Source organism: Lagopus muta, chromosome 3 (genome assembly GCF_023343835.1).
Source record: "Lagopus muta isolate bLagMut1 chromosome 3, bLagMut1 primary, whole genome shotgun sequence".
NCBI classification, from domain to species: Eukaryota; Metazoa; Chordata; class Aves; order Galliformes; family Phasianidae; genus Lagopus; species Lagopus muta.
The window spans coordinates 17,609,419-17,626,630 of NC_064435.1; the positions used below are offsets into that span (position 1 = coordinate 17,609,419).

The window sequence follows — 17,212 nt, forward strand, 5'->3', positions numbered from 1 at the left end:
ATCAGGTAGGAAGCAAAAGATTCTTTAAAACTGTTTAATTACATGTTTCAGGTAAGCACAGACAATACAGTAGATTCCCCACCACAGAATATTTACATTCTTTTCCCTTGGCTGGAGCTGTTCATTAAGAGTGTCTCTCAATCACTTTTGCTCAATCATGTTTGCTGCAAAGAAGGGTACTGGAATAGAATTATTGTAGGAAATTTCATTCCATCAAGGCATGATTTTGTATGGTTTTGGGTTTGTTTTTTTCCCTTGAAGAACTACCTATTAGTAGTTCAAGATATTTGGGGAGAATTCTGGCTTCCAAGATGATCTGAAGAATGCACTGAAACGAAGCAGCGAGTTGAAGTCCTGGAAATACTTAAATTAATACCAGTATGCATGTTGTAGAAGTGGAATCCTTCCACCGATGCCTGGTTACTGTTAGGAGAGTTTTACACCAATTTTGTTCTGTTCCTTTTTCATTAACCTCTGGGCCTCTTTCTCCATTTTCTTTCGTTGTTGTTCTGCTGCTCTTTTTTCCCTTTCTGCTAACTTCTGTTGTCTGTAATTAGAGAAAAAATGAACTGCTGAAGGAGTCCTATTTTCAGCATAGTTAACAAATACATTATTATAACTAATAAAGAACAGAGCCTTAGTCAACTGTAGTTAGTCTCAGAAGAGTTAGTATTTCATCACACTGAAGTCCTTTTCTCAGGATAATCTACTCTTAGACAATAATATTTCTTCAAAATATTTTACAATCCAAAAGCAACTAAATTCTCAAAGATTAAGCAAATTAGTGCAAGTATCAGACTAGAACTAATTAGGAAGATCTGTCTAATAATGAAATTACCCATTTTTTTTCAAATTCAGATCAACATGATTCAACTCAGAACATGAAGTTTGTGCCCCGCCTTTTCGCCAGCAGAAGCACCTGCAGCCATCCTTTTTATACACAACTGCTATAGACGTCTTCCTTGTGATCAGATGAGGTTACTTAATATTCCCTTTCACATGCTCAGGATTTGTGTTGTGCTCTATTGTTCAACACAAATACAGCCTTTAAGGAAGTAGAAAATAATAAGAAAGTCTTCAGTTGTGTATCTTTTTCAAGCAGTGATAAGAAACAATGCTAAACAGCAAATGTTACTAGCTGCCAGATCAGAGAATCTAAAGAAACAAGTTTCCAGTTTCTACTTCCCTTTCAAGAGGGAACACATTACTGAGTGGCATGGAGTCAACATTCTCCTTATTAGAGAAAAAAAAATGGCCAAGCTGCTTGCAGAGTGACTTCACAATTAAAAAAAAAAAAAAAAAAAAAAAGAATGAAAGCATCATTCATTGGGAAAGGGTAAACTTCATAAAGATTTGATAAGAATAAAGAACAATTCATTAAGAGAGAATGAAGAAATCTAATAGAATCATACCATAGAATTGCTCAGGTTGGAAAACACTTTAAAGATCATTGAGTCCAACCATACTACCCTAATTCTAACAACCCTCTGCTAAATCATGTCCCTGAGCACCACATTCAAACAGTCTTTAAACACATTCAGGGATGGTGACTCAACCACCTAATCCAACCTTTCAGTAAAGAAGTTTTTCTTTATATCCAACCTAAACTTATCCTGGCACAACTTGAGGCCATTTCCCCTTATCCTGTCACCTGTCAGCAGTGAGAAGAGACCAACCCCGCACAGTAAGCACCTTTCAGGTATTGGAAGAAAGCAATAAGGTTTCCTCTCAGCCCCCTCTCCCCCAGACTGAACAGCCCCCGTTCCTTAGATAGATACAGCAGCAAGGAGTTTACTTTCAAATCTGCTAGCTGCACACATGCATTCAACCGTGTAAAACAGAAAAGTTAAAGCTGGCTGCACTGAGATAACCTGCTTCAGTAGATTTTCAGTTACAGACAAACTGAGCACACAACTTCAAACAAAGACTACATATTATTTTTGTGTTTGACAGTGGTAAGAGGAGAGGGACTGCTATTAAATTAACTGCCAGAAGTTCTGCTATTCTCTAATAAACTGCTCTACTGCCATGGAAGAAGCTTGTAATTTACAGCAAGATCTACACCTCCCAGTCAGAAGGGAAGAGTCACATAGATATAGTGAAGTTCCATAGAGCCACATGAAATGCTAAGCAATTCTTCTATGCAATTGCTGTTGCAAAGTAAAGAGAGTCAAGCAGGCAGTGTCTTTTTCCCCACCACCATGAACTGCACAAGGCAGAACACTACACAGATTCCCGTATGAGGTTTCCATGCCCTTTACTGGCTGAGTAATTTTACTAGACTTTAATAAAGTCCAGATGAGTAGAGACCTTCTGCTGGAGGTGATACAAAGTCACCAAGAATAAATACACGCAGCATACCACACAGTGATCACCTTTCCTCTGCTCTGCCACTTGGCCATTATTCTCTGAACAATATTCCAAACTTCCTACTTGTTTTCAACATGAAGTTACCACCTCTCAGGATCATCTCAATAGAAAGCCTATGACAAACTACAGATCATTTTGTAGATCAAGACTCAGTCTCTTAGCATTAAGAATAGACTCCAGATCGCTTCTTTACTACAGTCTGTTGAAAAACAGAGCCAGGGCTGTCATTTTCTAAAGTTGTGTGTTAAACTCTGGATGTTAATTACACCACAGATGTCTACTGCAAGACAGACTGTAAATCCAGAAGGTATTTCCTACCAATCTTGCTAAAAATCAGCCAGCATTTTCCTCAATTAAAGAAAAACACTAACTCAGCGTGTTGTGAATAGAACAACGGTTTTCTTCACACAGCTGGGATGAACTCACACAGTCATCAGCTGTATTGAGGCAGCCATTCATCGCAGGCCAAGAGACATGCAAAACACACAGTTCTAAGCATACTCTATTTACCTGAAATATTTGACACCTATACTTCCCTGCTAAAGCAAGTAAAGCTCAATACTGTTCAGTGGGGCAGAGTAGGAAGTCTGAAAGTTCACAACTTGAGCCGAAGCCTTTCAGTTGTAAAAATAAGTCAGGCTCAAATCTTTACAACAGTTTCTATCAAGTAAGATGAGAAATTTGAAAAACAGAGTCGGGGGAAAATGCCACTGCTATTCCCACATAAGTGGTACCTCTCACTCTGTATTCTAGAGCATGAACATGACCACTAGCAAACAATACGCCTTTGGCCGTGCCATGAAAATCGACCGCACAGACCATTGTCACTCCAGAAATACACTGACACATGCACATACTAGATTATTAGCAGCAGGTAAATTCTCTAAGTCTGTGCCTGGGAAAGCTTAATCACTTGTTTTTAATAGTCTTAAAAACAGATCTTAATGGAACGCGGCAAGATTTCACTAAAATACAATGCAGCCTCTGCAGACAGCAGAAGTTATTTCATTTCCCAGTCCCACTGCCTTTCATTGACTACGTCTGGTGCACCACAGCCTCAGTGGACTGCACTTTTGATATTGGAGATCTTACTGAGCCTGCCGCTTTTCCAGACAAGAAAGGCAGTCCTTGGAAGACAAACAACCCAACAAAATCCATCATCACGTAACTTTCACTATTATATCACTATATATTAAAGCTTGAAATAAAACAGAGTAACAGAAGTCACTGCCAATTCAAATCACTGCGTGCAATTAGCTTAAATTCAGTCTGTATCTTGTTACCATTTGTACTCTTTCAACTTCTTAAAAGGGAAAAGCAAACAGAAGAAAACAGATAAGGAATTCACACTAGTTTTGTGAGACACAGAGAACTAGAAAAGTACTATCACAAACAAACCTGCACTTGATTCTTCAACATTAAAAAAGTTTATGTGGTGCTACACAGTTTTCAGTTACCTAAGAACTTCTTCTGCCTGCCAGGCAGCATCTTCCTCTTCTTCCCAGGCATTAGTATTTTCTTGCCAAGTATCCAAGTCTCCCAATTCAGGCTGAAACAAAACAAGAAAAGCTCTAACAACATGGACAAGAAGGTAGAAAAAGCACTTATTTTTAACCTTGATGCTTCAGACTTCCAGAAATATATGAGATACCTTAGGTTATCACCAATTTGTTATTCCCTGTTCTAAAACTGATTTTTTTTTTTTTTTTTGCCTTTATATTGTTAGCATAAATCTTTAGATTCTATTGCTGGTGAACAAAGGAAAGAAGGAAGCACTACAGTGCATTTTTAGGAAGGAGAAGACAAGTTAAGCAGATGGCATTAAGGACTTCTGGGAGTTGCATAGACAAACCAACACGTATATCCACATTTGTCCTTTATCCTCGGAATGATGTTTTTCTTCAACAAAGTCCTGTCCTGAATTATTTTCATTATGACAATCACAGAAAGCAGTATGACCATTCTGTACTGCTTTCTGCCTGGATCTTTCATCCAGTGTGTTAAACAAAACACTGTTAAAGAAGGCAGAAGAAAGCAAGCATTTCCCTCTAGATGTTGTTTGTTAAGGAGTAAAATTAGAAGACTTTCCAAAGACAAACTCTACAGAAGGAGAAGGGAGAAGGAGACGGTTAAAAATCGGTACAAGATTATAAAGCTAAGATAACCCAGAGGCTTTCTAGAAAAAAAAACTCCTACTCTTTTACTAGGAACTTACTGTGTGAAGTCCAAAAAATGCATAGTCCATTGGTTTAGAGGATTTGCTAGTAAACAGGCACTTTAAAACTTCCTACTTTTTAACCACTGGCCTGTTAAGCTTCACAACAGAGCAAGTTAATTAAAATTAGATTGACCACTTCATTAGTTTGAACCAAATACTCAATGTAAAAAGCATTTATTTTATTCCACAACTATTCCTTTTGCTCCCCACAACACAGAATATTCTTAGACAGTCATTTACCTGTCAAATAACAGATAAATATTTTGAGTGCACTTACAGACTGGTGAATAAAAGGAATATCTTGTGTAGCTGCTAATCTGCTAGAGAATCCTGCGTTTCCTTCTGGAACTCCAAAAGTTAAAGGCTCTCGTTTTTTAATAACTATCTGGAGAACAACAAAAAAAAAAGAAAAGAAAAAAAAGAGATAGGTCAAAGATTCCCTGGAGACCATACAGGTCTGTGCCTATGAAGGCAGTGCCATACAACACTGCACTGCCTCAAATCTGCTCAGGTTCTGGAAGCTGTACAGCTGAATCAACTTGCAAGCAGGAGAAGCAAAATGCACAAGACACAAGAATTCCCTCCTCCACCCCACTAGCTGTTATTGAGTCATATGAAAACAGATTGTATTAAAACACAGAAGGGGCACAAAACAAGATCCAATTAGCACATCTCATCAGTATTCATGAGCTAGTAATTACACTAGACACTCCTTGGAAAAATCCCATTTTCATGATTGGTCAAAGTAAGACAGTACGCTTGGGGGTAGCACTGAACAACTAAACTGTTTTAGAACACAAGCTATCTCAGGTTCATCAACAGCACTGCTGTGCAGACAACCTAAGCTTCAACAGTCAAAATGCAACTTGCTATCCTATCAACTGGTAAAGAGCTGTACTAATTTGGCAGAAAAATGAGCACTAATGCTCCTCTTGAAAGGTATGCTAACAAGTTTACCATGGCTGCTAAGTTCACGTTTCCCTTATCTGTTTTGTCCTCAAGACATGCATTTACCCACAGGTATGAGTGTGTGTACAGTAAAAGAAATTGAGATCTATGTCTTCTGGAAGCAGTGGAGAGGTAAAGTAGGCCAAATGAAACAAGTGGGTAAGTGTCATCTCCAGTTCATAGAAGCTCAGGAGAATCAAAGTCAGAAGGGACCTAGGAGGTCTCTAGTCCAACATCCTGCTCAAAGCATCATTAGCTCTGGTTCATGCAGTTGAGTTATGAAAACCTCCACAGAAAGAGGCTGTACATCCTCTCTGGGCAGCTTGTTCTGGTGCAAAAGTTTTTCAGTCAACTCAAAGACCTGTATGTACCTAACTAGATTTCAATACAGAAACAAAACAGAAAAGTTCATAGTGTGGATGCTATTGTGGAGACACTCTTCAGTCTTGCTTCCCTAACAAAATCTGATCTTTGAAGAGCAAACTATTTTGAAATATCAGCTCCCTAATACCATTTGCTTCAATAACTGACAAAACAACCACTGGTTTCTGAAACAGCAGTTACCATGCCAAACATCAGTATGAGCAGGACACAGAATGTCTCTTTCGAAATAACTGAAAGGTATGGAAGGTAGCTTAGTGCAGCGGTTCTGGCTTCAGAACTAGAAGTGATTTGAGGGTTTTCACCTTTATACTTCCTGTAACACACACACTATGAAGTTCATAATAAATTTCCAAGAACATTATAACAGAAGATGTAAACACAAACTAGAATCTCATTTGAGTCAGAATCAGCATTTTAAGTGGATGGGTTAGATTACTATCCTCATTTCAACAAGGCAACACAATTTTGCCTGAAGCACTGCATGTAGGCTGCCAATTTACTGATAGCCTATCTTAAAGCCCTCAGTAAGTACAGTTGAAAGCTCTATACCTACTTTTTGAGTTTTTCTTATAGTTGGTGTCATATCTTTAAAATAATCGGGTTCCATTTGTTCCACAGCATTTTGCTGAGCTGCCACGTTACCATTGCCACCTTCAATCTTCACACTGGTAGGTGCATCTTCATCCCATGAAGACCAGTCTTCTACTTCTGGCTGGAGAAGTGAATAGTAAAAGTTAATGTTATTTGCAAGTAAAAACTTGTCTTGTTGTATCTTGCTAAGACAGTAGAACTAGCATAACAGACAATCACTTAAAGTGATAAGTCACCTACCACTGAAGCAATTACCTGTTTGGGAACAGATGAATAATCCACTGTTGTTGGCAAAGTTATTTGGTCTCCACTTAACTTTCGCCCTCTTCCAGACCTGAAAGAAAAATGTAGGATTCCTCCAAGCTCTGAAAACATGAGCACTAAGTTTAAAAAAAAAAAAAAAAAAGGGAGTCTGAGAACAGCACTACTGCAGTCATGGCTAAAACATTAAGTGCTTAAACTATCCTAGTATTAACTGCTAGTCAGAGACTGCTAAACAAAGGAATTTCATTCCTAAAGTTGTGTTCACATGAATATCAAAGTGCAATATACTGTTCATATTTCTTTAAGAATTGCTTCTCCTCCGTTTCCATGACTGTTTGAAAAGGGACATATTTAATCAGTTATTTGCATATAGTTAGTTATAATTTTTAGATTGTCAGTGCTTAAGAAGCAAATACTACAGCTCTAGATTACCATTTCCACTGGAAGCTGAGAAATATTTCTACTGATCTGTGTTTAACAAACCGCTTGCCGAGTTGCTTTATTTAAAGCCCCTCTCAAGCACTTTTTCCTTCAGAATCCAAATAAAGATAGCAAAATATTATACAAGTCAACAGCTTCTGTTCAATACATTTATTTCAAGAACATTCTTTCAGCAATAGTTTTTTAGCAATTGTATTAGGTAATTTTAATTGAAAATTAACACTAACACATTGCTAATAAATGTAGATATTTACTTAATGGCAACACTCAAAGATCACAGTAACACCTAAAATATTCTTAGCTGACATTTGCTACATTTTAAAACCTTATAACACAAGAGAATGAAATTCAGACCCTGAAAGTGCAAACTCCTATAACAAGATGGTCATGGAAGAGTGAAGATGTGATTACTGCTACTATTGCAGCGAAGCTAACATTTGGAGATCAAAACCATAGTTTTTACTATTATAGAACATTCCACCATCATGTCAGAAGAGATGAATTGCATGTAATTGCTCTACTGTATACCAGTGAGTTATAAGATCATCATTTTTCCTACTTTGGGCCCAACAGAATCTTCCATAGGAAAGATCAAATGCTACTACCAAATCTTCACTTGATATAATTAACTCTAGCCCATTTAGAAACTGTTATTTTAAGCTGACATAGGTTAGGAGTAAAGACAGGCTGAAACATAAAGGTTTCCTCAAGAGGAAACCAGCATAGTTTCATCTACCAAAGTTCCTGAAAATCTTTACAGTAATACAACAGAAACAAAGAGCACAATAACACTATCCAATAGAGCAAGTTCTCAGCTACAAAATACTAATTTTCAGCACAGTCACCATCATTAGCTGTGCTTTTTCATCAACAATGAACAACACCCTGCATGCCACACTTATAAAAACCTGTACCAGTGGAGGTGACCCACTCTCACTGCTGAAATGCATCATCCACCACCTCACTGTGCTCACAACCTCTCTTTGGCCCCCATAAGTGTTCAGGATGTGCTAAAGAATGTCAATGGGTGCCCCTTTTACACTTGGGAGAATTCAGTGTCACACCTTTGCTCTAAATGCACTTCCACGTCAGACACCACTTTGTCAGTGCCCCTCTGCTGCCATCTGTCACAGAGCAACAACATGTAGTGGCATATTGGTGGGAAGGTTCAGACTTCACTGCTGTACTACCAACATCCACCCCCGACATCGTGGGTCAAGATAATAAAGTAAGAGGCATTACTTTCAGAGCAGCCCCCATAACCACTTTAAGTCTTCAGTCTTTGAGACGGAAGCTTACAGACATCTAGCAGACTTAAAGTCTCCCCTATGTTAAGAAATCAAAACAAATACAGAACAGAAAAGCAGTGACCAACTGTACAACAACCAAGACAGAGTACAATCTAAATTTGTGCTATGTAGTATGCACACAGATTCAATGCATGAGCAGGTTCCTAACAAAAATACTACTTTGGCAACTATATTTCAACACATCATTCCCAGATGATGCCCTTGGAAAAAATGATGTCTTCATACAAATGGTAATTTACTATTGCAGTGTAAACAGCAACGCATTTTTCTGTTTAATTTTTCCTTTGGCCTCTTTGCCTTTATATATGCAAATACATAAGATCTGTTTTAATCTTCTCCAATAGATACATGACCAAAGGAAAAACAAAACCCCCTCAAACACACGAGGAACATCTGATTCTTAGGCTGAGCTGATTCTGTTGTGTCTATAGGAAACACAAGTCTGGAAACATCCTCCTTTAAACTTGTACAACATGCTTTTCTTTAATAGTCTTCTAAGCCAGCACTTCAGCGGATGCAACTCCTTACTGAAATGATCCAGAAGTCAAGCTAATGACTCCAACTAGTGGTTCATAACACCAATCTAGCAAAAGTTATAACACTGACAAGGATGAAGAGGGAAGAAGCAACTTCTGTTGTACAACATAGGAAACAGTATGCTACACACAGCAGCACCGAAGGAGGCTACATATCCCCAGTCCTTCTCAGAAGGGCACACCACGCTTATAGGAACATAATTTTTCATTCCCAATCACTTCCTCACCTGCTCATTTCAATTATTACAATCATTCAGAAGTTGGAAAAGAAAAAAGTAACTGTCATTGCCTCCCAAGCAACATTAGACAGATACTGATTAGTGCTCTGAAGGTCAAATATCACAACATTTCTTGGTTTTGTTTACCCTTACTACCCAGCAGCATTGATGTTTGTCCACAGCATGAAATAACTTGAGATCTTAAACAGAATAAAATTTCATCTTATATTTTATTTATACCTATTATTTGCTAGGAACAAAGGTTTAAAGCATTTCATTAAAAAGAAAAATCTAAAAAGTTGCCAAGCACAATGCGTAGCTTTGATGACTAGAAAGATGAAGAATCTCTGAAAGCACTTGCTAAAATTAAGAACTAATTTAAAACTATGCAATCCAAATAGGTACAAGCTCATATCCATCTAACTAAAATGCACATTTCATTCAATCACATTTACTGGTTATCAGGTATACCCATAAGCAGGGATGCATTATAAGAAAACAGGATTTATCAAACTATGCTCCAGAGCTGACATTAAAATGGAAAATTATCTGTGGTTAATGGACTGAAACAACTTGATCCACTTACATGCATATGTGAACATTTCTAATTTTTCATTCTTTCAACTAATTGTTACTAAGCGTTCTGCTGTTTTTCATTCCCAATCACTTCCTCACCTGCTCATTTCAATTATTACAATCATCCAGAAGTTGGAAAAGAAAAAAGTACTGTCACTACATCTGCTAAACAATTATTTGCTGCTACTGCGTTCAGTAAAGGTCCATATACTGTAGCAGCTCAGTTGGCTGCTATTTTTGAGTGTTTGAAAACTTGAAGGGCCAGTGTTCTTGATTCACTTTAGAGTTCAAATTACAAAGCTAAAGCTAACTTCTCTGAAGTCATATGCAGCATTAAAATCTATCTTCCTAGAACTTCAAGAGGGTTGGAAAGAATGAAAGCTTCCTATTGAACCCTATATAACTATAAATCTTGATTATTGTTTTAATGCTTCTAGACACTACACTTCTGCATTCATGAGTTTACAGCTCAGAAGAACACTAAGTGGTTTTGCTTACTGTTGTAAGGCATAAAGCATTTTCACAAAGAAAATGGAGGGAATAAAAAAATTCTTTTGAACTTTAAACACTGCCCTCTGAACATCTGAATGAATCTTTAACAGGCAGAAGAACCCAGAAATCTCAATAAACTGTTTCTTGTCAAAGCAGGAAAAGAATCAGCTACATTTCATTATAATGAAAGCCCACTGACTGATGACCAGGTGGATGCTGCCATTAACTGAACTATTATAAAACAAAATACCACTCACTGAATACTTTTTAAAAGTTGGAGGACAATTTTCATTCATTTGACACAGGACAGCATTAATAGGCAATTTTTAAACCCTGTCACTCCTATTCAGAAAACGTTAATCATTAGAGCTAACATAACACAAAACACACTGACTCATAACTGCGCTACACAGACTCATGAGTTCCAAAGGAATATGCAGATTAAAGAATGAATTTGACTTATTTTCTATGTCTGAATTAGTAGCAAAATCAGAATTAGGAAAAGAGGTGTGTGTGCTCTAGGGAGAAGGAAAGAAGAGAAAGAATCTGTAATTAAAACAGAAAAGGTAACCAAATTAAGCCACCAAATTAAGTTTACCTGCATATTAACTTTTTAATAAAAGAAAGCAGAGCTGCCAGGCAAGTACAGATTTTAAAGAGCCGAAACTGTGTTATGGCCATGGTGAGAAACCCTTCCTGCAAAAGAAAAAAAAAAAGTTAGATGTAGCACATCATACACCCTTACACAGTCCTTAAAGCCATTTCCTTAGTTGCTCATAAACAGGGAGCATTCTGTGAAGTTACATTACTGCCAAATAAGGGAAAAGGTTTCTGGAACAGATTCTGTCTCCTATCTGGACGTGTCAATTGTATAGATAACACAAGCACATAATGAACACAGTCTTTAAACAAACTGCAGGCAATGATAGGTAAAGATACAAAGATATTTTTGAAGGAGAAGCACTTGCTGTCGATGGCAGTGATTGTACAGCTGATGTACTTTAGACACTAACAATGCAAGGAGAAAAGAATTACGACCAGTAAAAAGCTCACACTTCCTTGACCAAGTCTCGCCTACATAAATAAAAGATGAATAGGAAATCAACATTGAGTGAGAACCCAGAGCTGATGGCTTAAATTTTACAGTTATTTTAATTGGAGATGTGTGACGAGACCAAACACTCTATTTTAGCTACCAGTGTCATTGAAAAACTCATCAGAAGTGACAGATTCTGTTCATCCCACGTGCACTACAGCCCAAGTTAATCTCCCAGATACATCAGTGACCCTATGCCGAACCAGATCATGCTAGGAAACTCAGACAAGCAAAAACTGACCTTTGGCTGGAACCACTTATTCTGGCTGCTATTTTTAAGTGTCAAATTGACAATCTAGATAATTTAAACTCATCATACTGCATTTATTTCAACAAATCCCCTCAAGCACAAGCACAATGCAAACAAGTTAGAATAATATGCAAGGATCCCTTAAATAATATTCAAGGATTCTCTTTCTCTCTTTTAAAAGTGAACATTTCAGAGTAAGAAAGAAGAGATTAGGCTTCACAAATAGTTTTTAATTATATACAGCTACAGTTGTAACAACATTTTCTCTTGCAAATTTAACATACCTCCTGGTGAGTAGAGAAGGCAGCCTGTGACATTTTCCTCAGGCCATGAGTATTCCATGGAAGAACAGCTTGATTTCAAATATGTTATGGCATTTAAATCACTTTTATTATTCCAGGCTTTATGTTAGGAAGAGTCAGGAAGGTGGATCATTAGGTAGGCTGCTCCAATATTGCCCTGAGGATTTTATTAAAAAGTACATAATGGTTTTGTGAGCTACACAGAGCTTAGATTTACCTTATTGGTGCTCATTTGCTAGGTGTCTTAACTAGTACTAAACACTGTAGTAATATGGTACATACAGCACAGAGAAGGAATTATTGCTGCTGAAAAATTATACAGGGTTGCTACCAAATAAATGGGCCATTTTACTGTAGAACAGAAGGCTGAAGTATCTGAGTAACCACTAAATTACAGGCCATACTACCAAGCTGTAGCTCAGAAAAAAGTTGACTGCTGACAAGAATTAGTCATCATAAATCAATGCATTTTTCCCAGAGCATTTCTACTCGTGAATGAACAGGCTTCCAATATCTCCCACATGTCTGTTCAGCAGGATACCACAGCGATCATCAGCTGTGCTGAATGAGCAGGAGGGAGACAAAACCATGTGCTGCCTTCATGTCTGAGCTGCATTTCACTTCAACTATGGCAGCACCAAGCCCTTCAAGACAGAAAGTACCATTTGCCTTCCTCTTCTCTAAACTTTAATTGTAGCTGTCCCAGTTAAATCCTGCAACACTGGAAGTTGTCAGACTCCCAGTTTTGGCAACAAGAAGGAATAATTAGACACAGTGATTTCATTCAACTTTAAAAAGTACTTTTATCAATGTGTGTAGACTTTATATGGCTAATTAAGATATGAAGTGGTATGTATGAATTAATTACAGCTATATGTTAAAAGCTACGTAAAATGAATCTTAAACCAACCACTTGGTTACAGATTAGGACAAGTAGAGCATTACACCCAGGCATCTAAAACAGCACTTAAGGCATCTGCATTATTGTTCTAAGCACTGCCTAAAATTAAAAGAGCAATCATTTCATATTCAGACAGAACCGAACAAACACAAAGGTACAAAGAATCTTTGTATTTTCTGAGCTTGGTGCAAACTGAATACATCTGATACAATGACATTAGACTCGTTAAGTAAAACAAAAGTGTTCATTCTTTCTGTTGTCAGTCTTATTCCAGTACTGGAAAGATAGAAAGCCACGTACAGCACAAAGAAAGAACACAGACTGGCAGCACTCCAGCAAGAATCCTGGAACATTTCTTAATAGATGGAGGCAGAGGTAAAACACTGAACTAAAATTCAGAAAATCTGGTTGAGTGGTCAGCCTGACACAGCTTTGTGCATTTCACACCTCACGCCTCAGCTTCACATTGGTAAAATGGGATAGAGCTTTCCTCCTCCCATTATCAAGATTGCTTCTGATGTATAACATTTAGAAGGCTTACTGGTAACTGAACTTCTGAGCTCCAATAAAAAAAGATATTAATTAAACCATGAATCCTAATTAATATTAGCAGTCAGTGCAACAGTTTTGTGAAGTTCCCCAATTTAGCAGGAGTTTGACTCATATAGCTCATGCTGCCTTCTACTGGTAAAAAGTTACAGCAACTGTTCACATGGAAGGCGTGCGCTGAAAAGATTTAACCATGGTAGCAAGATGTTAAACACATTAGAGGCAAGTCAGAAGCACAGGGCAACTAATCCCTGAAAACAGTTTATGGATCCATAAAACGAATACAGTGAAGGGAGAGAAAGCCCGGAAATTTACTCAACTGAAACATTTCTACATCACTTATTGCTTTCAGCACAGGCAGCACTAGAGGGCTGCAACCCAGCCCTCACTGACAGCAGCCAGGAGGCTGCCTGCAGCATGGCACATACAGCCCAGCCATTAGGCAACCAAAGCACAATAAACAAGTTTCTCATCGGCCATTACTATAAAACAAGCACCTTGTTGCTTGCAGTAGCATTTCCTCTTTTATACCTACTTACACACACAAATACTACTTAAACCAGGCACGTCCAAGCTGTGGGCTGCCTGCAGCCCAGCACCACTCACACTGCAGCAGCCCCCTGCTCATGTTATCATGGCGGCAGCTCTTCCCACCAGAGCCAGGCCCTCAGCACCAATGGAACACTGGTGAGCCAGGAACACACCTGGGCTGGAACTGGGACACAGGGCACAGCACTAACTCAAGTGATGGCAAATAAATTTATGGCTTTTGACACACTGGCTAAGCACAGTACTGTGAACAGCAAAAAACATGCAGCTGTGCCTTCTGTTTTGGTAGAGGAGTTTGAGAACAGGTTTCAAGATGGCCAGAATGGGAGTTACCATTGCTTTGTGAGTAGATCGCACTTTCTTCCATATCAGCTCATCTGTGACTCTGGAATGAAGACAGCTTGGAAACAGCAGCATTTACTTGCACTAAATACAGATAATTAGCCAAGGGAAAGAGTCTAAACTAAATTAAAAATAACTTCACTGAAACCGAACGTTTCCTCCACCAACTGCATAACCTCATGAATAACCACAAAAAAAGCTTCACCCTCCTTAAGCAAAACACGACCATTTCCTCATACAAAAGACTAACATGCCCTTGAGTGCTCACACTCAGTAGGTGTCAGTAGCAAAACAAGGGCATCACAGAACCAGAATGCTTTCACTAAAACAACCAACCAGTAGAAATCAAATAAGCACCACATGATTTGTGCAGCTTCAGTGGCAAGGACAGTACCTCTCAAAGCCCATGCTGTATAAAATCTTAAACAGTATCACCACACCAGTCCAAAGATGACCAAGTAGGTTTACAGGGAGAAGGAATCTCAAGATTTGTAGACAGAGCTTAAAAAAACAAAGTTTATTTTCAATCACAAAGGCCTCCTCCAAACTGTGTAAAGTACGAGATGCACAGTGTATTTTTAAAAAGGCATTCAGTCAGGTACTGAAAGTCACTACCAGGATCTGCATTTCAGAGAGTAACCATGACCCTGTAACCTATTGAAGAGGTTCCACTCCTCTCTTCCAGGCCAATTTTTTTTTTTTAATTGCTTTATACAGAAACATAATATTAGGAACACCAACGCAGAAGGGAAAACAATGACTTTACCTTTTCAGATAAATTGATTATATGGCAACATGACTCAATCTTGTAGCCATGCTACTATGGCAATAGAGAGAGAAGCAGAAACCAAAGGAAAAAAACAAACAGGAAGTATCTCCTCTATCTGCCTACATACAGTTAGAGGGCTGTCCCTAAGAAACTGCAGTTTTAACACTGATATTCTATCTTCCAGTGCAAGCACACCAAACATGAAATTACAGGGAAGCTAGGAGAGATTAATATGCCTATGATTAATAGAAGTGAGACAATCATCCAAGGTATTCAAGCCCAAGAAGATATTTCAAGACTACCAGGAGCTGCAGAGGATACTAAAGCTAAATTTTATCTCTCTAATTTAAGACAGAAAACCAGAATGCGTTAGCCACAATAGCATAAACTATTCCCAGACAATGTTAAAAGAGCAGAGCTTACTTTTCTCTTTTCAGACCTACAACTCCTAGAGCAATAAAGCCTCGATAGTAATACCACCTCATTTCAACCCTTCCTCTCCAAGAAATGGAGTGTAGTTTCTATCACATTAATATCAACTCCTGAAGATTTCAGCTCCTGTTTTTAAGGCAAGATTAACTAAACTAGAAATATGCATCTGCTGACTAGTCAGTCAAATTCATTATCTGTAATATGCTACTGTCCTCTGAAAAAACAGCACACAGAACACAAAGATGGAAGCTGTACAATCCCATGATACTACACCATAACTGCTCAGACTTGAAGTCTTAGACACAATGCACTACTTCATGTAAACCCCTTCACAGCACTACAGTTCTCAGACCACAGTTCAAGAGACCCCAGTTCTACTCCAGTTTTCATTGGTCACCCTGGACGTCAGTTACCCACATCCACACTGAACGCCAAAAATCATTAAATAACACACTCTTCTTGTTAGTGCCACAATGCCATCTTGTAACACCTGTTGCCTCCAGCAAGCACCAAATATTTACAATCAAGATACACTACAGGACAAGATCAGGCTTGAAGAACCCTTTACACAGCTCACTGCTATTTCCAGCATATCCACAAGTATAAAGCACCAGCCATGTTGTTTCTCATCAGACACCCAACTGAGGCATCACAAACTCATGTCCAGAAGTGACCACCTATCCCACAGATCAAACCAGGGCCGAGCTTTTCCCGGAGTCAGCAGAGAAACCAGATGGGAGCAATTAACTTCTGTGTGTCTTTCAAAGATGTGCTGCCCTTTGAAGCCATACTACACTACAACTTTCACATTCATTTTTACATGAGTTATCAGCCAGCAGAAATAAAAGAAAACTTCAGCCTAGGCATCTCCACGCACTGGAGTTGCAATGAAAAAAGATGCGAACCGCACAGATGTGCCAGGACGCTTCCCTTCCTGCCAACGTCTGCCAATTCCCACAGCCCTCACGTCGCTCCCAGCCCGCGGCACACCCCGCGCAGCGCCGTCCCGGCTCCAGCAGGCAGGCGCACGGGCGGCCGTGGGGCCCGCGTTCCCCAGGCCCAGCCGGGCAGACCGTCGCCGGACAAGGCCCGGAGCCAGGACGTCGGGGCGCTGAAAGGCGTTAATTAGGAAGGACCGAGAGGGCCGGCCCCGCGGCGGGAAGGCCCCCAGGCCGGGCCCTCCGGCACCGAGGCGGAAGCGGGCACCCGGCGGTGAAGGAAGCTCCCCGCTCACCTGCCCCGGCGGGGAGGGCTCTCCGGGAGGCGCGGAGCGCCAGGGGCCGAGGCGGCCGCTCCCGCAGCCTCCGGCCGCCCTTCATTCAAAGCTCGGCACGCTGCGCTGCGCCGCCGCCTCCCGCGCCGCCATGTCGGCCTCCTGTCACCCGGGCGACGAGGCCGCCCCTTCCGGCCGCGCCGCTTCCCCTCGCCCCGCCAACCAGCGCCGTCGGGCTCGCTCTGCTAAGGGGGGCCGGGTTGACGTGGCCGCTCGGCGGCGGCCCGGGGGGAAAAGTGTTGAGCTGCCCCGTGCCGCAGTCTCGCCGGCGGCCCGTCTGCCTTGATCTAGTGCCGCGGCGGCTGCGCGGCCCCTGGGGAGTTTGAGCTTTTATCGCTTCGGGGAACTGCGATAAATAAATGCGGCGTTTCCTTTATTTAGTTCATTTAGAGGTGGAATGA

At 39.9% G+C, this 17,212-nt stretch overlaps 1 protein-coding gene across 2 annotated transcripts; it reads right to left on the minus strand.

The window, feature by feature from the left end:
- Position 1: 1 nt before the first annotated feature.
- On the minus strand, positions 2–16,954 carry EBAG9 (estrogen receptor binding site associated antigen 9). 2 transcript variants are annotated; one of them, XM_048939377.1, is made up of 8 exons: positions 16,773–16,954; positions 11,979–12,153; positions 10,947–11,044; positions 6,767–6,845; positions 6,474–6,632; positions 4,866–4,973; positions 3,828–3,919; positions 2–547 (listed from the first exon to the last, which is right to left on the minus strand). In XM_048939377.1, the coding sequence occupies exons 2-8, from the start codon at positions 12,009–12,011 to the stop codon at positions 427–429; spliced, it is 690 nt and encodes a 229-aa protein (XP_048795334.1). In that variant the 5' UTR covers positions 12,012–12,153; positions 16,773–16,954; the 3' UTR covers positions 2–426. The 2 variants fall into 2 exon arrangements, with proteins under 2 accessions (XP_048795334.1, XP_048795335.1); XM_048939378.1 differs by lacking the exon at positions 11,979–12,153.
- Between the last annotated feature and the right edge of the window lie 258 nt (positions 16,955–17,212).

What these genes read in the sequence shown, in the direction of transcription:
- EBAG9 (XM_048939377.1), bottom strand. Translation starts at nt 12,011, where the DNA reads ATGTCACAGGCTGCCTTCTCTACTCACCAGGAG. An exon ending in ATTAAAAAGTTAATATGCAG is followed by an intron (nt 6,846 to 10,946) that starts GTAAACTTAATT and finishes TTTTTCTTTCAG; the next exon opens with GTCTGGAAGAGGGCGAAAGT. An exon ending in CTATAAGAAAAACTCAAAAA is followed by an intron (nt 4,974 to 6,473) that starts GTAGGTATAGAG and finishes GTTGTTCTCCAG; the next exon opens with ATAGTTATTAAAAAACGAGA.